At 41.8% G+C, this 24,270-nt stretch overlaps 1 protein-coding gene across 1 annotated transcript; it reads right to left on the reverse strand.

The window, feature by feature from the left end:
- Positions 1 to 963: 963 nt before the first annotated feature.
- LOC129245899 (pickpocket protein 28) lies at positions 964 to 23,408 on the reverse strand. The gene is made up of 8 exons (XM_054884335.1): positions 23,278 to 23,408; positions 23,007 to 23,207; positions 10,787 to 10,910; positions 8,545 to 8,693; positions 8,261 to 8,468; positions 1,490 to 2,084; positions 1,215 to 1,374; positions 964 to 1,041 (listed from the first exon to the last, which is right to left on the reverse strand). The coding sequence occupies exons 1-8, from the start codon at positions 23,406 to 23,408 to the stop codon at positions 993 to 995; spliced, it is 1,617 nt and encodes a 538-aa protein (XP_054740310.1). The 3' UTR covers positions 964 to 992.
- Between the last annotated feature and the right edge of the window lie 862 nt (positions 23,409 to 24,270).

A 24,270-nucleotide genomic window follows, 5' to 3' on the forward strand; every position in this document is an offset into this window, starting at 1 on the left:
GGCTTCAAAGGAACCTCCAGAATGCTTTCCCGATAATAGTTCGCATTTACCTTGACGCCAGGCTCGATGAAAACGATTGGAGAGCGCCCATCTGCGGTTAGAGCGGCCCAAACCATTACCTGTGGCGGGTGCTGCCTCCTGTTGGCTAATCGATGACTCAAATTCTCGTATGAACGGTCGGTCAAATAAACCCTATCGTTTTGGGATTTTACGAATTGCTCCATTTGAAAAAATTTCTCGTCAGAAAAAATAATGATCGGGAATTGACCGCTTTCGGCCAAGCGAAGCAACTCCTTCGCTCTCTCAAGTCTCAAGTCTTGTTGCTACTTTGGTGTGAGATCATGCGCCTTTTGCATCTTATAAGGCTTGATCTTTGAGATCATTTTTCAGTATGCGTCGGATGCTGCGGTCAGATATTTTCAGTTCTATCGCCATTTTATTGGCATTTCGTCGGGGACTTCGCTAAAGTCGCTTCTTCACTTTTTAAACTATTTCACGTGACGTTGCTGTCTTTTGATGACCACCTCCATGACGTTTCGCGATGCTACCAGTATCATTGAAACGAGAAATGGCGCTATAAGCAAAAGCTTTATTTTTTTTAAGGGGTTGGAGCTCTCGAACAATCCCTGGTTGTGATTTTCCAGCCAAATATAATGCAATCACACTATTACGTTTGAAATCTAGTACTGATTTTCTTTTTTCGCAATCACTCTCGGCAAAAGGCTTCCGCGTGCTTCTAAACAATACTCTGGGCTATCATTCAGCCCACTAAAAGACAGCTGATGCCCGTGTATTAGCTGCGCGAGCGGTCTGAAGTTGGTTACACTTCGAGTGCCGGACCCTGTAGTAAAATTGAAGAAAAAATGTCGACTGTCGGAAAAGTTTTTTTTGTTTGTTTTTTATTTAAATCATTTCAACATCATTTACCGCATACATGAAAGTATCAGAACACATATTAATATTAAAATTGACTATTAACTTGTTTTAGTTGCTTATTCTCTGTTGACTTTTGAAAGACTATTATTTGGGAGGAAATGCGACCTGCAAAGAGAAATGAAAAATACTTATTTAAACTTAATAGTATTTTAAACTTAAAGCAATTCAACTATTCAAGAAAAACTTTTAAAAATATTATTTTTTTCAAAAACTTCATTAGTAAATTTTATACTTAATATACTTAAGCAAGTATTAATTGCTAAAACTAATGGCCTTACCTTAATCCCGCCATTACGGCAGTTCTTCGCTCAATCATTCTCTTTCTTCTTAAAGGCAAAATAAACTCAAATATCGGACGCAGAAAAGCAAAATAAATTATTTCGGCAACGGATATGAAACTGAAACCCATAAATAGACCCATAATGCCACCAGTGTAAGCTTTGGCAAAAATAAAGTCCACATTTTTATCAGTCAGTAGGAAAAGTTAATGTTTACAATTTTACATTTTTAGATTTTTCCTAAAAGTTGCTTTATTTCGTTTTCAGATACTCACATAGAAACTCTGTAAGTCCCACGTAGACATTTTTAATATCACCATGAAATACAGTCTCGCGGTAATAAAAATGCACTATTGCAACATTTTTGTTTACATACTCCATTGACATATTGCGTAGTATACTCGGAGGCGTTAGATAATTGTGTGCACGTAGCGGAGTCCAAGTGGCATCCGACTTATATGTAAGATCGAAACAACTTTGCAAACAATGCTTACAATAACTTTGTTCATCACCATCACTCTCCAATAACCAATCATTTATGGCCCTATGAATGCAGTGAGTTTGAATCACATTACAAATGGTGACATTATCATAAATTGATGGTAAATTGTAGGGCAAACATTTGCATTGATTATAAATAAACCTCGTCCGACATTCACTCACGCAACTGCGACTTGTGTAGTGCCGAAAATATAGTAGCTTCTCTTCGCCATTGAAGACACATTGACGCTCATTTCGACTCAACTTACGCACCGTGGATGTTGCTTCGGTTCTAACGTCATCAACTCGCAAACGGGTCTCGTAACCGATGGGCAAAATGAGTGCGGTTTCTCTGATTGTAGTTTTTTCGATGGGGCTATGCATACCAATCTTGATAGACACATAAAAAAAGGAGACAAAGTAAAAAACACGTAAATAGGCACGGTTGAGAGAAAAGAGAAGCGGCTCAATGAATTTGACCGAATCAGGTGTTGAACTGACGTAATTGTAGAGATTTGTTTATATAAGGTTGTCAAAAAAGTCTTGCGGTATTTTTATTGAATTTTCAATTGTTCATAAAATTGGTTATAATAATGCGATTTAAGTCAAATATGCGCCGTTTTGTTCAATGACGAGTTCCCAACGAGATGCCAACTTCATAATGCCCCTCTTATAGAAGCTCGCTTCCCTATTTTCAAAAAACTCGGAGAGCCAATTTTCACAGGACTCTCTTGTGGACAACTTCCGACTACCAAGCTCGTTCGCCATGGACAGAAATAGGTGGTAATCACTTGGTGCGAGATCCGGACTAATCGGTGGATGCAAAAGAACCTCCCATCCGAGCTCCCGGAGCTTCTGGCGCGTCACCAAATATGTGTGTGGCCTGACGTTGTCCTGATGGAAGACAATTCGGCCTCTGTTGATCAAAGATGGCCTTGTTGTTGTTGTTGTTGTTAACAGCATAGGTAACCCTGTCAGTGTAGTCATATCATCGTTCGTCGTCGTCTGGCTCATCTAGGGGTAGGCCCAGGAAACATGCTGTTTCGACGGGTTGGGTCCAGAGGGAGAGGGGGGTTAGATGAGTCGGTTTGAGGGGGCATGTGAAGAGGTGGTTAGTGTCGTGCGGGGTACCTTCGCATGCCGGACATGTGTTTGGTATGTCGGGGTCGATTCTGGATAAGTAGGAGTTTAACCTGCTACAGTATCCAGAACGTAGTTGTGCCAATGTTACACGGGTCTCACGGGGAAGCTGGAGCTCTTCATCTGCGATGGGTGGTGGTTGGACTCCAATTACGGCATTCACAAGACGGGAGTTTAAGAAGGTGGTAACGGTCTCCCGGTGAATGTCGTTTATAGACTGTCGAAATACTGTCCGGTCCAGTAGGTTACGGTCGGTCTTGTCCTGGATATCGCCAGCGTAGTCAAAGAGGTGTCTCCTGACGTGCCTGGGAGGCGGCTCGGGCTCAAGCAGGTGTCTGCAGGGATGAGACCTGCGGTAACATCCGAGCAGGAACTGCTTGCTGAGCAATTTATTGTGCTCCGCAACTGGGAGCATTTGTGCCTCGTTGTGAAGATGTTGTATAGGTGACATCAGGAGGCACCCGGTCGCTGTCCGAATGGCGGTATTTTGACAGGTCTGTAGCTTAGTCCACTGCGAATCACTAGTTCCAGGCGACCAGACAGGCGCAGCATAGTTGAGAACCGGCCGGCCAATTGCCTTAAATGTCGAAAGCAACAGTTCTTTGTCTTTGCCCCAAGTGCTGCCGGCCAGCGATTTGAGGACCTTGTTGCGATTTTGGACTTTAGTGGCAATTGCGGTTGTGTGCGCAGAGAAGGAGAGCAAGCTGTCAAAGGTTACACCCAAAATTTTGGGGTTATTTACCGTCGGAATTGGTGTGTCGTCGACTTTTACCTTAAGGGACAGCTTGACCTCCTTTGTCCAGGTGGTGAAAAGGGTCGCCGTGGACTTGGTGGGGGAAAGTTGTAGATTCCTCGCAGTGAAAAAGCGAGAAAGGTCGGTGAGGTAGACGTTCACTTTGGAACACAGGCCATCGATGTCATTGCCCGACGCCATTATCGAGCAATCGTCAGCGTATGAGATCAGGGAAACTCCCGCTGGTGGTTGGGGGAGCTTCGAGATGTAGAAGTTAAAAAGCAAGGGTGAAAGGACACCACCCTGCGGTACGCCTTGCTTAATCTTCCTCTGCTTTGACATTTGATCTCGAAAAATCACTGACGAGTGCCGACCGCTCAGGTAGTTCGCGGACCACCTCTTCAGCCCTGGCGGGAGTGTCGACTGATAAATGTCATCTAGTAGCGTGGAGTGGCTGACTGTGTCGAAAGCCTTTTTCAAGTCCAACGCTACTAGGACAGTCCTCTCGCAGGGGCGGTTTTGGTTAAGCCCGCGATTTATCTGGGCGTTTATGGCGGTGAGTGCAGTGGTGGTGCTGTGCACTCGTCGGAAACCGTGCTGATGTGGGGCTGGGGCCAGGTGTTTCGTAAAGAGTGGGAGTAGGAGGGCTTCAAGTGTCTTCACTACTGGGGAAAGGAGAGTTATCGGCCGATAAGACTCCCCTTGGTTGGCGGGTTTCCCAGGTTTCAGTAGTGGGACCACTCTCCCTGCTTTCCACTTTTCAGGGATGATGAGAGTGGCCATGGACAGATTGAAAACCCTTGTGAGAAATCCTACTCCCAGGGGTCCCAGATGCTTCAGCATCAGCGCGTTTAAGCCGTCAGGGCCAATGGCTTTCGATGATTTCGAACTCTTGATGGCCCCCTGAACCTCATCGCTGGAGAAAGTAAGTGGCGCACTGTTGTTCTTCAGTTTGTGCAGCCTTCTGGTAGCACGACGCTTGGTTCTGTCGCCCGGAGGATGCAATATAAAAAGCCGGCTAAAGTAGCTCGCGCATCGCTTCGGGTCCGACGAAGTGCAACCGTTGAAGGTGATGGCCACCTTGTCGTTGTGCTTCGTCGGGTTTGACAGAGACCTAACGGTGGACCAGAGCTTACTCACCCCAGAGGTGAGGTTGCAGGTCTTCAGGTGCTCAACCCATTTGGTCCGCTTATGCTGGTTTACCAGTTGCCGGATCTCCAAATTGAGATCCCTTATGCGGGGATCCCCGGGATCGGCCTGGCGTAGGTGGTCACGCTCGTTCGCTAAACTGGCTGCTTCGGCTGGGAAATGAGGACGAATGTCCTTATAACTTCCAGCAGGGATGAAGCGAGCCGCAGCAGCTGTGAGCACCTTGCGGAATGCGCGTTCGCCTACGCGCACATCAGTGGGGATGGGAAGAGCGGCGAAGGTGTCCTCAGTAAATTCCGTGAAGCCGGCCCAATTAGCTTTTTTAAAGTTAAAATAGGACCGGTGATTCGCGGAAACGAAATCGGCAGGTCTCTCGATCGAGACGATAATGGGCAAGTGGTCTGATGCAAGCGATAGCATAGGTCGCCACGTTATGCTATTTATCAGACCAGCGCTAGCAATTGTTAGGTCAGGCGAGCTGCTGCAATTGCCCACTACCCTGGTGGGGGCGTCGTCGTTCACTGTGCTGAATGTCGAGTCGTCTATCTGCTCTGCCAGTTGCTGTCCCCTACGATCATTTGGCAGGCTTGAATGCCAAAGATCGTGATGCGCATTAAAGTCACCTACAACCAATCGGTTTTCACCTCTGAGGAGCGCACCTATATCAGGGTGATATCCTGCCGGGCAGCAGGTGACAGGGGGTATATATATGTTAAATATTTCGAGCTCGGAATCGCCTGACCGGACAGCTATACCTTGACATTCTAAGGTGCTGTCCCTGGGGTCGATTCCTTCATCGATAAGACGATACTGCACAGTGTGGTGGACTATAAACGCTAGGCCACCACCATTGTCTCGCTCGCGATCACGTCTGTGCACGTTATAGCCATCCCTGGTGATCAGAGATGACCTAGCGTGCAGCTTTGTTTCTTGGACCGCAGCTATCTTGATACTGTGCCGGTTCATAAAGTCGACTATCTCGTCGACCTTGCTCATAAGTCCGTTGCAGTTTAGTTGGAGAAGCTTGAAGCTTCTCGGCGAGGTCAGTGTAATCCGGGGGGTGAGGGACGCGTGGTGTTGTCTGCGTTGGGCCTGCTGCGCAATCCACTGTGGCTGTTGCGGCCTGATGGTGATGGGCGGCCGCGCCTCCGGGGGCGGTTGTGGGTGCAGAGCTCTGCAGCAGGGGGCAACGTAGGCAGTTGTCCACTCACGGGTGGTGCGCAGGCCGGAACATCTCCGAAAATGGCACCAGCCATTGCAGGAATTGCACTGGACTGTTACCAGATTCCGAGGTATTACGGCCTGACACACGGAACAGACTGTGCGGGGGACCAGGAGCTGCTGGTTTGTCCCCGCACTGGGGTTGGAGCTGGAAGGAAGGGGAGGGGTTGAGGGGGAGTTGTGTTGCTCCGATAGGCTCCTCACCGTGGAGGTGTTTGTGGTGGTGGCGGTTGGTGGTGCCGGCCTATCAGGGGGTGTGTTAGCCGTGGAGGCATTTGTCGCCTGCTGGCGGGAGCAACACTTGGCCACATACCGTGTGGACCACTCCCTATGTGACTTAAGACCCGAGCAGGTCTTAAGGTGGCTCCACCCGTTGCACTTGTTGCACCTAACCGAGGTTGAGTTCGGGTGAAGCCGTTTGTGGCAGACGCAGCAGTAGAATACTTCTGGCCCAGGGTTGGATTCGATTCCAGCTCTGAGGAGAAGTATTTGGAGCAGGATTGCTGCGGGAGTTTGCTCCTGTGACGTAAGGCGGGGGATGATATGGGTTACACTAGACAGGGCTAGTATACTGGGGCGGCAGCCCTTGGTCGGGAAAAACCCGAGTCATTCCGGTACGTAGAACCGGCTGCCATGGGAATGAAGATGGCCTCTTCTGCATGAGTGCTGCATTCAAGCGGTCCAGTTGTTGGCAGTACAGGTCCGAATTGAGCGTTTGGCCATAGGGGAGCAGCTCATAGTGGATGATTCCCTGCCAATCCCACCAAACACACAGAAGAACCTTCCTGGCCGTCAATCCAGGCTTGGCCACCGTCTGGGCAGCTTCACCGCTTTTCGACCACGACCGTTTGCGCTTCACGTTGTCGTAAGTGACCCACTTTTCATCGCCAGTCACCATCCGCTTCAAAAACGGGTCGATTTTGTTGCGATTCAGAAGCGATTCGCATGCATCCATACGGGCAAAAATGGTTTTTTGCGTCAAGTCGTGTGGCACCCATACATCGAGCTTTTTTTTGAATCCAAGCTTCTTCAAATGGTTTATAACGGTTTGATGACTCATGCCCAGCTCTTGGCCGATGCTACGGCTGCTACTATGCCGGTCTCTTTCGATCAATTCAGCGATTTTATCGCAATTTTTGACGACAGGCCTTCGGGACCGTGACGCATCTTCGATCACCTCTGCACCAGAACGAAAACGTTGAAACCATCGTTGTGCGGTGGAAATGGAAACTGTATCGGGTCCATAAACTGCACAAATTTTATTGGCAGCATGAGATGCATTTTTGCCTTTATCGTAGTAGTACTGTAAAATATGCCGTATTTTCTTTTTATTTTGCTCCATGTTTGCGACGCTATAACTCACGAACGACTAAAAGCAAACAACAATTAATCAAACATGTGTTAGCACGTGAAAAGAGCTTTCCAAAAAGCTCTAGCGTGAACCGATGCGACGAATACAACTAGAACTACGCGCTTGCAAAGACAAGCTTACGGAAATACCGCAAGACTTTTTGGCCAACCTTATATTTCTTTGTTTACAAACAACTTCTTTCTTTCTAGTATCTTTTTTGTTATCTTCATGTTTGCATTATCTTATTTGTTTACATTAGCGTAACCTAACTTTTCCTTTTCGCTTACACATCTTGACTATTTTGCCACTCTCTTCTTAGATCTCTCACTCTCTACCTAATCACGACCGTGTTACGTTCTTTTCTCCTCATCAGGCTGCGAAATCTTTTATTTTTTCTGATGGGAGCCATCAAAATGCCATTCAGAATGTCATTAGGGGTATTCACACATAATTTTCACACATTTTTTTAATTTTCAGTTGACATTTGATAAGTTTTGCTAATCTAGTGATTTCTGGTGACATAGTATATTTGTTTTTAAATGTATATAAGGTGGCGCAAAATTAATCATCCCATTTTGACTACTTTTTTACTAAATAATTTTTTTTTTGAGTGACGAAAATCATTATTTTGAACTTTAAGCGCTCCTTTTATACTACAGATGTTGAGTTCACAAGTGTCAAATATGTTTGACGTACAATAGGGTGATTAATTTTGTGCCACCTTGTATAAATTTAAAAATATACTTATTCAATATGAATGAACAGCGCTCAGCTGCTTACGGTATTTATATAAAATAATAAAAAAGTAGTCAAGCCCACACGCTAATTTGTTAATCAACACGCCGGTCACAAGAAAGTTTTACAAAAACAAAATATTCGTGAAAAAACTATTTCTGAATCAGTAGTAGCAACACAGCGATTTCGTTGTGAATACCCCTCACCAAATAGAATAATTCATATATTTTTATTTACCTTAAAACCCGGTCCATTGGTTGTTGAACAATAGTAATCATCAATCTCCGCATCTAACATCAATGAAAGGCCCATTGACACACCTGTACCGGCGGCTGTACTCGGATAGAAATTCGGCGGTAACTGTTTGGGATAACCATCCTCAGGATTCCAATCAATTGCTTCAATATTCCGCATCCTTTCATAATGTTCTATTATTTCTTTAGTTCTGCATTAACAGAAAAAATCGCAAAAATACAGAGTAGGCTTCTCAACAACAACTTCAGCTTCAAAATGCCACTTACATGCTGGTGTATAGGAATTTCGGATGTAAAATATTGAAAACACAGCAAAGACCCTCATCGGTCATAATTTCATGAAATATTTCTGAACAATTCAATACAACGGAACCGATCGTACAGGAGAGCACCATTCTTGAGCACGGTTGAGCGTGCTAGAAAAAGCAGGGAGAAAAAAATTAAAACCAGCACGGTTAGCAAATACGGCAGTACAGATGAAAATATTTAGACACAGAACCTCATAATTCAAAAAATAGAAAATTCGATAAAACAGCTTAAAGTTTTAAATTTAATATGACTCCCTGAGTAAAAGTAAATGCACAGATTAATCTAACGAAATACTCTTAATAAATGTCGCCGTGATCTACACAGTATATAAAATTTATTATGACACTCTTGTAGCAAATGAGCGATACCTGATACGGTTGAGGAAATTTAACAGATGCTGAGAAGGAAATGCGTTACTGAAAAGTTTAGCAGTGATTTTAAGTGAATATATCGTGAGCTAAAAATGTTAGGTTAACTTAGGTTAACTGAACTCAGTTTAATAGTCTACTTCCACCAAGTTTAAACTACAGTTTGCGCTTAACTCAGTTAATTGTTGTCTTAACGGAACTGTATCAGAGCTCATAAGCTCTCAGTCAGAATGGAGTTAACTACACGTTGTTGACCTAATAGAAAATGTTATTATATGTTAACAGTGATAGCCACAATTATCATTGTAATACATTTATAAATGTAGCCAGAGTCGTAGCTATACGAACAAAAGAGGAATCATTGCCTAAGTTTTGTGTGATAGAATTTTCGTACAGAAAATTACTTCCCCTTACTTTTACCATAAATATATATTTTTTTATAAACTGCATAATTAATGTTAAGTAATTTGTGAAACAACATCAAGACGCACACCACAAATAGGAGCCTTTTGGTCCCAAACACCCAAAAAGGGGGTAAGCACCAATTATACCTATATGTATTTACTCTTTATTCTCATTATTCAAACCAAAAACATGAAACTTACTTTGGCAGCCATCGATTATCAGAAAACCTAAAACGTAAACTAAAATCTATTGTTTAAGGGGTTCCGGTGATCTAGAGCTCAAAAATTTAGAGTATTTTTGCATTTTTTGCACTCAGATTTTTACTGATCGCTGATCTGATTCCTTCATACAATGCAAGGTGCGCATTACCAAATTTAAAATCTTTACAAAGTAGAAGAAGTATATTTTCACTCTGCTTTATTTTCGATATTATGTATATATGGAAAAATTGACTCGCCTCTTTACTCGTAGAGCGCATTCACTTTCACATACCTCAAAAAAATCTTCGGAGTAACGATTTATTCTTCCTAGAGCGGGTTAGAACTGTTTATACCTCGAAAGCGCCCTTGGTTGGAGCATTGAATGAGTTTAACCCGATTTCAAGTTCTTTGACTCTTGTTTTGTCGCTATCTAAATATAATTTCAAGTTATTACTCAATGAATTTTGAATGAATAAATATTAAAAGCTTAACGTGATCTGGACAAAATTGAAAGTACCTCAAAAAAAAGAGGTTGTCTGTAAAGTCGGTTATGTTATGTTGTGTTATGTAATGTTATGTTATGTTATGTTATGTCATGTCATGTCATGTCATGTCATGTCATGTTATGTTATGTTATGTTATGTTATGTTATGTTATGTTATGTTATGTTATGTTATGTTATGTTATGTTATGTTATGTTATGTTATGTTATGTTATGTTATGTTATGTTATGTTATGTTATGTTATGTTATGTTATGTTATGTTATGTTATGTTATGTTATGTTATGTTATGTTATGTTATGTTATGTTATGTTATGTTATGTTATGTTATGTTATGTTATGTTATGTTATGTTATGTTATGTTATGTTATGTTATGTTATGTTATGTTATGTTATGTTATGTTATGTTATGTTATGTTAATGTTACCTCATTCTCTATATCCATACAAAATATCTATCAAAAAAATAAAATTAAAATTTTCTTTTGAAAAATGCAACCATTCAATCAGTATTTTCTTATGACGTTATCACGTTAAACTATCGTCAGTAAACCGACTTTACAGACAACCTCTTTTTTTTTGAGAAAGTATTTTTAAAAACCACTTTAATTTATTTTAAAATATAATCAATTTTATAATTCGTGAGGAAAAAAGGCGAGAGGCCCCCTAATTTGCACACACTGCTTTTACAAACATTTTGGCGCCTTTGTGTAAATTTTCAACGTACCTGCTGTAGAAAAGCTGGAATTGATAAATTATTGTTTTTGAAATTTGGCTCGTCCATTAGTTTTTCATCAGAAAAAGCTTCCTCATTACAGAGTAGTTTTAATAGCGCACCTTCTTTGGAATCACTGTAAAGAAAAGTCAGGATGAGTTCTTTTGAGTTGCGATTTCATCTTGGGGAATAATGAAAAGTCACAGCGAGCTGAGTATATAAGCCGGCTATAGGGTGGGTGCAACAAAAAATTATCAATGTATCTTTCAGTCGCGAATCGGATATCCTCACTTTCACGGGCCGCTCTCTTTCTAAACCTTACCACCAACTGCCGACAATGTTTACGGGTATCGGGCACATGCTCAAATATGTAGGTATCGTCTCCAGTGACTGTCCGAGTCATCAAATCTCAGATATCAAGGCCGTTGCGGTGAATGGCGAGCGCCAACGAGCCATGATTTGTTTCCAAAAATTGATCATCTAAACATTGACGACATTTGGTTCCCAACAAGATGGCGGAACTTGCAATGCAGCGCCCTTAACAATCGATTCATTGGACTGATCGAATAGATCATGTAACTCGTAGCTGCGGCAGACATATGCCAAATATCATATTCAAATAAATTCCAAACTCCTCGATAGATGGATATTTGAGGTCTCTTTTTTGTCTCATAAAATTCAACAACAACCGCTGAAAAATTTATCGGTGCAAAACAACTAGCAGGTATCTGTGAGATTAATCGTAGGTACCATGAAAACCTGAACTTTATCAAGGGTACGATACACGCCCCCTTTCTTGTCCATGTCCCAGATGAGGAAATAGTTAAAAATCTTGAACCACAAGGCGTAGTTGCAGTCTACAAGTTTAAGAAACTTGTTGAAAATAAACAAACAGAAAGTGGTATAAGTTACCCGAAACACTCAAAGTATCATGGCATAAGCTACGGGTAAGGGAATATTGCAAAAATGACCCTTTATGTGTTAACTGCAGCCTTCCACCACATAGCGCTGATTCATGTATACGTATAAAATGCGCAAAGAGCATTTATCAAACCGCAATAAATGCACAAAATACATCCAACAAAAAGAAATCATAAAAATTAAAACGCATCTAAAATGCTCCTTGAAGCAAGCAAAGTCCGTTTATATTTCACAGCTTCCGCAAAAATCACCAACATCCTCTTATGCCGGCACGGCTTGCTCGTGCAACCAGTACCCCACTTAAAACCAACTTCCTTAAATTTGGTTAATGTAGAACCATCTACTCCGTTATCTACATCCAAAGCAACTATCGCTACAGTTACAACCATCACCACCACTCAACCCACATCGCCAAAAACCATAGATATACTGTTCTCTAGGACTATTCCAAGTACATCAAACCAAACCACCCGCTCAATCTCATATGCATCAATCGCAAACAATACGACTCTACCCTCCTTTTCAAATTATCAATCTCCCATTACAAACCTTAATAAAAATCTAATAAAAAATAACGAATACTATACAAAGAACATGGAAACTTCTGATTCCGATTAATACATAGCAAAATTTCGTAGTCCCCTGATTTTGTATACCTGACAGATGGTCTTCAATATCCTACAATGGAACCCTAAAGGATTATACAACAACTTCAACGAGCCTAAGCTCCTAATAAATGAACACAAACCATATTTTATATTGCTACAAGAGACACAGCTTCCTCACAACAAATCCGCTAATATCTCTAGTCTTTGTTGTTGTTGTTGTTGTTGTTTTAACAGCATAGGTAGCCCAGTCTGTGTAGGCATATCATCGGTCTTCTTCGTCTAGCTCATCTAGGGGTAGGCTAAGGAAACATGCTGTTTCGACAGGTTGGGTCCAGAGGGAGAGGGGGGTTAGATGAGTCGGTTTGAGGGGGCATGTGAAGAGGTGGTTAGTGTCGTGCGGGGTACCTTCACATGCCGGACATGTGTTTGGTATGTCGGGGTCGATTCTGGATATGTAAGAGTTTAACCTGCTACAGTATCCAGAACGTAGTTGTGCCAGTGTTACACGAGTCTCAAAGCTGGAAGCTGGAGCTCTTCGTCTGCAAAAGGTGGTGGTTGGACTCCGATTACGGCATTTACAGGACGGGAGTTCATGAAGGCGGTAACCGTCTCCCAGTGAATGTCGTTTATTGACTGTCTAAATACTGTCCGGTCCAGTAGGTTGCAGTCAGTTTTGTCCTAGATTTCGTCAGCGTAGTCTAAGAGATGTCTCCTGACGTGCCTGGGAGAAGGCTCAGGCTTAAGCAGGTGTCTGCAGGGGTGAACCCTGCGGTAACATCCCAGCAGGAACTGCTTGCTGAGCAGTTTGTTGTGCTCCGCTACTGGGAGCATTTGTGCCTCGTTATGTAGATGTTGGATGGGAGACATCAGGAGGCACCCGGTGGCTGTCCGAATGGCGGTATTTTGACATGTTTGTAGCTTTGTCCACTGCGAATCACTAGTTCCAGGCGACCAGACAGGCGCAGCATAGTTTAAAACCGGCCAATTGCCTTAAACGCCGAAAGCAACAGTTCTTTGTCTTTGCCCCAAGTGCTGCCGGCCAGCGATTTGACGACCTTGTTGCGATTTTGGACTTTAGTGGCAATTGCGGTTGTGTGCGCAGAGAAGGAGAGCAAGCTGTCAAAGGTTACACCCAAAATTTTGGGGTTATTTACCGTCGGAATTGGTGTGTCGTCGACTTTTACCTTAAGGGACAGCTTGACCTCCTTTGTCCAGGTGGTAAAGAGGGTCGCCGTGGACTTGGTGGGGGAAATTTGGAAATTCCGCGAGAAAGGTCGGTGAAGTAGTTGTTCACTTTAGAACACAGGCCATCAATGTCATTGCCCGACGCCATTATCGTGCAGTCGTCCGCGTATGAGATCAGGGAAACTCCCGCTGGTGGTTGGGGGAGCTTCGAGTTGTAGAAGTTGAAAAGCAAGGGAGAAAGAGCACCACCCTGCGGTACACCTTGCTTAATCTTCCTCTGCTTTGATGTTTGATCTCGAAAAATCACTGACGAGTGCCGACCGCTCAGGTAGTTCGCGGACCACCTGTTCAGCCCTGGCGGGAGTGTCGACTGATAAATATCATCTAGTGGCGTGGAATGGCTGACTGTATCGAAAGCCTTCTTCAGGTCCAACGCTACTAGGACAGTCCTCTCACAGGGGCGGTTTTGGTTAAGCCCGCGATTTATCTGGGCGTTTATGGCGGTGAGTGCAGTGGTGGTGCTATGCACTCGTCGGAATCCGTGCTGATGTGGGACTGGGGCCAGATGTTTCGTGTAGAGTGGGAGTAGGAGGGCTTCAAGTGTCTCTAGTCGTTATACCAGCTACTTCTCTAATTTGCCCCATAACAACTCTGGTAAGCAAGGAATTGCTGCTATCGTCCTGAACGACATCCCACACAAACGCATCCACCTGCAATCTCCACTATCTATAATCGCCATAGAAATTAATATTGGAATAAAATTTACTATTATAGTTATTTACATTTGGTAACATTATTATAGTAGGTTACATGAATGCATGGAACCCTCTATGGGGCTCGGACTGAACAATACAAGAAAAGAAATAATAGAGAATCTGATCCTCACTTAAAATTTACTCGTTTTAAATGATAACGCACCCATTCTTCAATACCGCAAACACATTATAAAATAATAAAAAAAAATGTCCCGTACTTGTCAAAGTACTTGGCGTCTCTTAGAGAAGATAAACGTACTTTATGGAACATTTACAAAAAATCCCCCTCTAGTTCGAATCTTTTAAATTATAAAAAGGCAAACGCACTATTTAAGAAAAAACTTAAAAAAGCGTCTAGAGTCTATTGGCCCACGTTCAAACCCTAAGAAAATATGGACTAAAGTCAAAACACTATCAGGAACGTTCAATAAAACTTCAATCAAGTTTATTGACAGCGACGAAGGTGCAATCTACATACCTACAGAAATGTCTAACTATTTAGCGATCACTTGGTCCAACTATTGCAAAGACTCAAATTTCAAAAACGAATTTAACACCTAAAAAAATCAAATTGTTGAAAGTCAAAACAACTGTAGCTCATTGTTTCCATCTAGCAAGGAATTAGAAAAGCCTATCACACCTTTCGAGTTTGCAACCACAATATCTGCCATGTCGGGGAAAACACCCGGATGGGATAAAATCTCATACCCAATGTCAAAGAATGCTCCACAAACTTGTTTAGGACGAATAATTGATCTGTACAACAACATTCTTGACCAAGGTATCATCCCACAAGTATGGAAACACGCTATTGTAGTACCGATACCAAACAAATCAAGCACAGATGTCCCATTAGTCTACTGCCTTGCTTGAGCAAGGTGCTCGAAAAATTTGTGGCGAAAAGAGTTATGTGGTTTGCTCAAGCAAATGGCTTTATCAGCCCACATCAAACAGCTTTTAAAGAGGGACAAGGCACAATAGATGTCTTACTAGTGTTCGAAAATTATGTATCCGATGCTATTGCGACAAAAAATCATGTATTTACTCTTAGCCTCGACTTCGAAAAGGCATACGATAAAATCGGAAGGCACATAGTTCTAAGGCAACTTGCAATGTGGAAAATTAGTCCTAAAATGTACAACTTTGTAAAAGGTTTCTTGACCAACAGAACTTTCGCTGTCAAATGCAACAAGTAAATACTCTAAAACTCAGAAACTTTGTAATGGAATACCTCAGGGTTCAGTAACTTTGTTTATAGTTGCATTCGACGCAATCAACAATATATTATTAAATTTCAAGAGAATATCATACGTGGTTTATGCTGATGATGCAATACTGTTCACTAAGTTTAAAGACCGAAATCTAGTTCATGATGATTTTCATAAAATCCTAAACGATATTTCTAAATGGTCGAAAGCTTCTGGAGCATCACTTTCTTATGAGAAATGTAGGATTCTACACTTATGCAAAAAATAAGTGTTGTTCACTATCGTTAAGTTTTAATGATATCAATATTAATAACTATAACAGCATAAAAATACTAGGTATAATCTTCGACAAACGATTTACGTTTAGAGTAGGAGTGGGACTATTTTCGAATAATATTCGAATAAACATTATTCGAATAAAACGAATAATACTATTCGTTTCAAATAATTCGAATAGTTCATTATTCGAATACCTTACTATTCGAATACCTCACTATTCGAATACCTTACTATTCGAATACCTCACTATTCGAATACCTTACTATTCGAATACCTCAATATTCGAATACTTTACTATTCGAATACCTTACTATTCGAATACCTCAATATTCGAATACTTTACTATTCGAATACCTCACTATATATTCATTTATATCAGGGAGAAAATGCTTTTAAAAATATAAAAATTACATTGGCCCTTCTCATGGTGCTAATCAGTTTTTCTAGATTTTTGAACATTGTGATTTTTTGATTTGACCGCTTCATGTTTCAATTAGCTAATATGATAAGATTTCTTTGATATTGTTCTTGATAAAACATCGACAGGTATACATACTTATATGTATGTGCATAACTAAATGTGCATAAAAACATCAGAGCGTTTCTAAAAAAATATTTGATTTTCCCTCGTAACAATTCTTGTGTTTAGACGCCTTAATATTAATATTAGGGTGGCCCACATCGCACTTTTCAATTTCCCATATAAATTGTATGGAGAAATATGATTTCACATTTTCTATGTCCGGATCGTATTATACGATAACGGTTTTCTCTCAAACGATAAATATGGAGCCTTAAAATCTTCTTTTGCTTAATCTACAGATTTAGAAGTTATTCAAGGCCAATAATAGGATAGAATTATATACTTATTTATGTACACATGCAGATTGCTTTGAAATTGGATTGATGCGCAAATGCATGTGTGTATGTATCTATGTATGTATGTAATTTCAAAAAATTACGCTATAGGTTTGGAGGCAAAATTTCTTCTGAATCATCTGTAGCACGGCTACTCGAAGGTTCCGGTTAATTATCAACTCCATAACTGAGTTTATGCTTAAAGTTAATGGTTCCATAAACAAGTGGTGGATCCCATACATTTCGGCATATCACCACAATAATTGCAGAAGGCCTCACCGGTATTTTCCACGATTGTATAATTTATTTATTTATTTATTTATTTATTCTATACTTTATAAATAAATTTATAAAGTATATGTTGGGGCTGGGCAACTAAGAATATTGCCACAAGGAAAACTGATTTACACTTCATGAAGTAAGTTATGTATACTAAGAGCGTCTTTAATGATTTTCATAGCACTTTCCTGGCTACAGTCTAGGGCTTTTGTTAGATTGATGTTTTGGCCTCCTGATACTGGACACTGTTTGAGTATATGTACAACGCTGAGGATGGTTGAGCACCATGCGCATTCTAATGGCCTTGACTGTTGAAAGTAATGTTGGGATGAGAACTTTGTTACGCCAACTCTCATGCGAGCCATGATTATGCAATCTGTTCTGGATAAGTTTGGGTTGTATTTGGGTCGGTCGATGCCGGTGTTGTGTTTGTTCAAAAAGGATTCTGATAGAGACCATTTTTGATTTTCATTCTCTTGGACGTATTTTTTGTAATAATTTGTGATAATCGTTCTTAAACATGGAACTTCTGATATTAACGGCAACTTCCTGGCATTTTTGGCGGCATCATCGGCTAGCTCGTTTCCCTTTATCCCTGAGTGACCTGGTATCCATAACACTGTAATGTTTGCTTGGCCTGGCAGACCATTTGTAAGATATGTGAACTGCTCGCTGTTTTCATTAAGAAGAGATACAGCTACGCTGAGGCTGTCGGTGCATATTAGTGCACAATTATGTTTTGTTGCTGCATGGTGTGCTGCAAATCGTATGGCTGCCAGCTCCGCGTTGTGAATTCCAGTATTAGGTGGTAATAGTGATTCGTGAACGACATTGTATTCATCCTTAGATTTTTGTTCCACTACTGCGTATGTTGCTGTTTCGTCGAGCAGGGAACCGTCTGTATATATGGTTATATCTGGAGCGTGCCTATTTTTGTATTCTAGAAATGCTTGTTGGTAGATGATTGCGTTGGTGTTGTTCTTCTTTTGTCTACTTAAGGAGATGTCAGTCTTTAATTTTGAATGTGCTGTTCTATGGGTTTGGCCGGTATTGGTATGTTTGTATTCCGCATTTTCGTTGCTATCAATCTAATGCTACACCAACTTCTGTTTATTTTTTCTTTGTTTTGATTTTTGTTTATTACGTTCCAGAATTCTGTATGCAGAGCGTGTGCGAGATGTTAGGGCCTTTGCCGCCATATTTATAGATCTGGTGTTCAGTAGCCAGTCGAAATCTTTAAAACGTGCCTCTACTCTGGTGGCATCTAGCGGTGTTGATATTAGTAGCCCAGACACTGTTCTGAAACAATTGTTCATGGCTGTGTTTATTTTGCTTTTATTTGCTTCGGATGTCCATCCGTATAGGGTCAGGCAGTGCTGTACTGCTCCTTCAGCTAAAGATCGACATATTGCGAGTGCCGTATCCATATGTGGGCCTTTTTTCTTTGTGCATATTATCTTCAGCACGTTGTGCACCTTGCTAAGTTTGTTAACTATATTTTTAACGTGGTCATTCCAAAGAGCATTTCTAGTGAAAGTGACACAACGAGACAGAGACAACGAGATTAAGGGGTTCCAAAACAACAAGAGCATCAACATATTCTACAACAAAGCAGACGGTAAGCCACGATCATGCATAATCACTAAAAAACACTTAAAAGCTTTTCTGTGTTCTAATTTTAGCACTCCCGATTTTACGGTGGTGAAAGTGGAGCTGCAGAAATCGGAGATATACCTGGCATCGGTGTATATGCCACATGAGAAACCGGCGCCGCCAGACGAAGTGGCTCGATTCCTGTCAACATTGAACAGCACAGACAAACTATTGATGGGCTGCGACGCAAACGCCAGAAACGAGCTCTGGGGCAGTTCAGAGACGAATGAAAGAGGTGAGTCACTTTTCTTATTCCTATTAAACACCAACCTAGACATATGTAATGTAGGGACCACCCCAACCTTCACTTTTCCGAGCTCGGCAAATTTTCCAGGCTGGGAAGAGGTCTTAGACGTTACCCTATGCACAAATAATAATTCCCAAATAGTCACAAATTGGAGGGTATCCGACAAGAGATCCTTTTCGGACCACAGCTGGATCCTCTTCGATATCAATCTCAAGCTTGAGAAACCTTTCCCATATTGAAATCCTAGAAGAACAAACTGGCACACATTCCGTAGAGTGGCCCAGTCTAAACTTCAAAATTTAAATAGAACCATAACGTCAAGGGAAGACCTAGATGAGAAAGTAAGAGCTTTCGAAATTTCGTTGACGAAAGGACTTGAAGCTTCATGTCCCGCCACATATGGCAAAACAACCTATCCTACCTGGTGGAATGAAGATCTAAGTAAACTCAGGAAAATGACAAGAGAAATCTTCAATATCTGCTACAAACACAAATACTTCAAACCCTACAAAGACTGCATTAGGGAATACAAGAAAGCAATCAAAGAGGCTCGGACAGAGGCTTAGAGAGATTTTTGTAGTTCCATAGAATCGACCAAAGATACGGCCAAACTAGGCAAGCTTCTATCCCAGGAACACTCCTGCCCTTCCTTCTTGAAGAAAGATAACGGTGAGTGGACAAAATCATCAGCCGACACACTAGAACATCTGGTAAATACACACTTCCCAGGCAACACAGAATATATTGAGAACAATACTGACAGTGTTCAAACATCCAAACTATCACCCATTATAATCAACCACATTGTATCCCAAGATAGAATATTATGGGCGATAAAAAACTTTGAACCATATAAGGCAGCCGGTCCCGATGGGATATTCCCAGCCATGCTGTGGAACACTCGAGAAACGACGATTCCTTGGCTGGAGGTCTTTTTCAGGAAAAGTCTTATGCTAGGGCACATACCAAAAAGCTGGAGGAGGGTAAAAGTGATCTTTATCCCTAAAGCTGGTAGACGCGGTCATGATACAGCGAAAGATTTCAGACCCATCAGCCTATCCTCCTTCATCCTCAAAACTCTCGAGCGATTGTTGGATGTATACCTCAGGGAAAAGATTACAGACTCAACGATTTCACCATCTCAACATGCCTATCTCAAAGGAAAATCCACAGAGACAGCTCTTCATGAGGTTGTAAGTGCGATTGAGAGGAGCATAGAATACAAGCAATACTCACTAGTCGCTTTTCTCGACATAGAGGGGGCCTTCAACAATGTTACCACAAGATCTATAATTGAGGCTCTTAACATGTTAGGCATAGACATAGGTCTCAACGAATGGATAGAGAACATGCTCAGAACTAGAATAATCATCGGTGAGGTAGGCAGCAGCACGATAAAACGCTCTGTCAACAGGGGAACCCCTCAGGGAGGAGTCTTTTCCCCTCTGCTGTGGTTACTAGTCGCCAACAACATCCTCACCAAATTTAACCAAAAGGGAATTAAAGTGGTGGCGTACGCGGACGACATAGTGCTTATGGTTTCAGGAATGTTTCCAACCACAATCAGTGAGATTATGGAAGGAGCTCTGGTATTACTCAGCAATTAGGCCATGGACTGTGGTTTAAGTGTAAACCCGAGAAAAACTGAACTGATGCTATTCACCAAGAAAACCAAGTAGCCAAACTTTAATCTCCCAAAACTAAATGGCGTCAGCCTCACGCTTACCAAACAGGCAAAATACCTAGGGGTTTTCCTTGACCCCAAACTCAGCTGGAAGTCCAACGTAGAGTACAGGGTAAAGAAAGCGAATATAGCACTTTACACATGTAAGAGAATGTTGGGAAAAAAATGAGGTCTCCAACCAAAATTATCCAACTGGTCCTACACAGCCATTGAAAAGCCAATACTAACATATGCGGCACTAGTTTGGTGGCCTGCAACAGAAAGGAAATACAACAAAACTAAGCTGAACAAGATACAAAGAACAGCGTGTATCTTAACTACAGGAGCGCTTAGCACCAGTCCTACTGAAGCGCTCAATGTAGTAACACATCTATTGCCATTAGATTTACACATTAAAACAATAGCTACTTGCAGCGCGGTGAGACTCAGAGACATAGGAAGCTGGACAACAAGGCCGTACGGTCACAGTAAGATCCTCCTACAGGGACCCCCGCTGCTCAAAAACGGATCAGACTACACAGTCCCCGACCTCAACTTCAAGAAAGGCTTTACGGTACGTTTTCCACCGAGAGCCGAGTGGAGCAAAGGAGAGGTGATTGGAAGACATGATATCGAAATTTATACCGATGGTTCTAAGATGAGCTGTGGTGTGGGAGCTGGCTTCCATTTGGAGCCACTCAACCTATCTCAATCAATTCGTCTTCCTGATTATGCCACCGTGTTCCAGGCAGAACTTTTAGCGATCAGAGAAGCATGCAAATCCCTAGAACTCTACAAGGAAGTTGGTACAAGAGTAGCTATCTTCTCAGACAGTCAAGCATCTATTAAGGCCTTAGACTCCAACTACATTTCATCCAAACTGGTCCTATAGTGTAGAGAGGAGCTAAAACTGCTCAGCCATTGGCTTGAAATTACCCTGATATGGGTTCCCGGTCATAGGAACATACGGGGCAATGAGATAGCGGATGAGCTAGCAAGAAAGGACTCGACACTAGACATAGCAGAGGCGGTGGCAGTCTCCACCCCACTGAACACACTAAAAGCATCCATTGCTTCATACTATCATGCTTTAGCCGAAAGAAGATGGAAGCAAATACCTACATGTTTTACAACGAAAAACACATGGTCGTCATACAAAATCCAAAGGACGAATGACCTGCTAGGATGTTCTCGGCCAAACATTTCATGTATCACTGCAACCCTTACAGGACATTGAAAAGTAGGGAATCATGCAGCTAGACTCAATCTACCCTTCAATCCTATCTGTAGAAGCTGTCAAGCGGAAGGGGCGAAGGAAAGTCTGTTCCACTATTTATGCGAATGTCCGGGACTAGCTAGGGCACGACTCCGATCCTTCGGTAAGCCTTTCTTACAGCAAATTAAAGAAATCTCAGACTTAGAGATAAAGAATTTGCTGCTATACTTGGACCTCACTAAATGGATCTGACTTGGAAACAAAAAAAAAATAACATCATCTTCACACGAGATAGTGGTAGTAAAACGGTGCTGGTCACTAATTAGGAGCATTTCAGATCAGAAATATTCAACCACCTCAACAACAACAACATGCCCCCAGTAAACTAGCTGCCCCCAACAGAAGCTAATTAAGGTGTGCTAAGGAATGTACGCACAACTCCTATTCGGACTTCATAAAATCAACCGGTATGGAAAATTCAACTAATCAGTCTGATCACCTCACCTCAGAATATTTTGTTAGGGTTAAGTTAGATTAAAGCGTCCACTGTAGTACACACTCAGACTCATAGCCTATTGTGATGCCGCGAGGGGAACTTGTCTCTGTGTGTGCTTTTCAAAAATCCAAGAATATCCCGGATTTCTACAGAACTGAGATCTTCCAATTCATTAAAATATTGTCTACCTAATTACCATTGCTACGTCTAGATATAGCAAGAAAATGGCACAGGAGGTGCGAGATCGACCATCAGAAGCTGTCTATTCTGCAGAAGTCATGCGTTTGCACGCCCATCCTCTGGGCGTGTCTCCCTATTGCGCAGTGCACCGTATTAACGAAAACCATTGTGCTAAGACTATACTTATTTCGGCTTAGCAGAGATTCTGTGCGTTTAGCATTTAAGAGTAAGCCACAATTGTCGGTGTACTTATCAGTCAACTTGGTACCAAGTCTCGCTAGTTCATCGGCTCTGCAATTACCCTCAATGTCACAATGGCCAGGAAACCATGTTACCTTTAGATGAAATTACTCAGCCATTTCCTTAAGAGATGTGCAGCATTTCATGGCTACCTTGGAGGTTGTCGACCGCTTTGTGAGGAATTTGTCGTCGCCTGGCTATCAGTGAAAATGTAGATATCATCTCCAGATATCGCGTCACACTGTACCCGTGTCGCGACTTTCAATATTTCCATCAATTCAACCTGAAAGACAATACAGTAGTCGGGAAACCGAAAATTGAAGGAGATCCCCAAATGTTCGAATTATACACCTCCGCCCAACCGGCCCTCTAGCTTTGATCCATAAGTATATATTATACATGTAAAGACTCGCCCTGTCTTACATGGAATATTTTGTTACTTACGCTTTATAATGCGCCACACGACTAGCGCACACCTGATTCATATTGCAAATGGTAACAGCCGGAAAAGGTGTACTCAATATAGATGTGGGATGGGGACTTATGCCAATAATAACAGGCGTACTAATCCATTTAGCGTAGACATTCGAAATGAGGTTGGCTGTTACTATTATAGCCGCTAGAAAGGCACACAAAAAGAAGGATCTGTGGAAGGGAAAAATAAATAGCAATTAAATTTAATATTTAAAATTATAATGTATCGAAATACACTTACTTCTCCCAGATTGTTATGCTATCATCAGCCAAATATTTCAGACCGTGCAATGTCGTCTCTCTAAGAAACTTTTTCACATTGGCCCTACAATAATTTTTAAAAATTATTTTCGACTCTTTAGATTTATCCATTAGATAAGCCGGACTCTGCACGCCATGAATTCCCATAGTGAAGTAAATGTACTTATCTAATATAACATAATTTTATAAATGCATAGATACTTAGTTAGATACAAAGTGGGTAATTAAATAGGTGTGTACAAAACAGGTCAACAGGAGAATAATTAGGCACTTAGGTTAGTTTTAGGCCTCTGATAAGTGATTTTTAATTACAGCTGCAGTTTGCCCAGAGCAGCAGAGAAATTATAGTGCAAGGCAACATGCATACAGACATACAAGTATTTGTATTATTTTCAGAAAAAAATACGCTTCATCGCCTAGGCGATTTTGACCAACTTCAAAACATCACGGACTTTTCTTTCACGTGCAAACCTACGCCAATCAAAAACATCAAACGGTTCAGTGCTTCGCCGTTTAGTCTAACTCTCCTGTCCTCTTACCACTAGCGGAAATCGAATTAAATACTTTCAGGGCCGGAGCTAGCGTGCATATTAATTTCAACGTCATGGATTAGTTGTTGTTGTTGTTATATCAGCTGTTGTTGTAGCAGTAATACAAGCCCGTCAGTGTAAGAGCCAGTCGTCTTCGTCTAGTTCATCTAAGGGAAAACAGGAAACATGCTGTTTCGATAGGTTGGGTCCAGAGGGAGAGGAGTGTTAGACGAGTAGGTTTTAAGGGGCATGTGAAAAGGTGGTTAGTGTCGTGAGGGGTGCCTTCACATATCTTTGGTATGTAGGGATCAATTCTAGGTAAATAGGAGTTTAACCTACCACAATATCCAGTACGTAATTGTGCCAGTGTTACGCGGGTCTCACGGGAAAGCTGGAGCTCTTCATCTGCTGTAGGTGGTGGCGTAATTTATTAGGCGTCTCCT

Source organism: Anastrepha obliqua, chromosome 4, assembly GCF_027943255.1.
Source record: "Anastrepha obliqua isolate idAnaObli1 chromosome 4, idAnaObli1_1.0, whole genome shotgun sequence".
Classification (NCBI taxonomy): Eukaryota; Metazoa; Arthropoda; class Insecta; order Diptera; family Tephritidae; genus Anastrepha; species Anastrepha obliqua.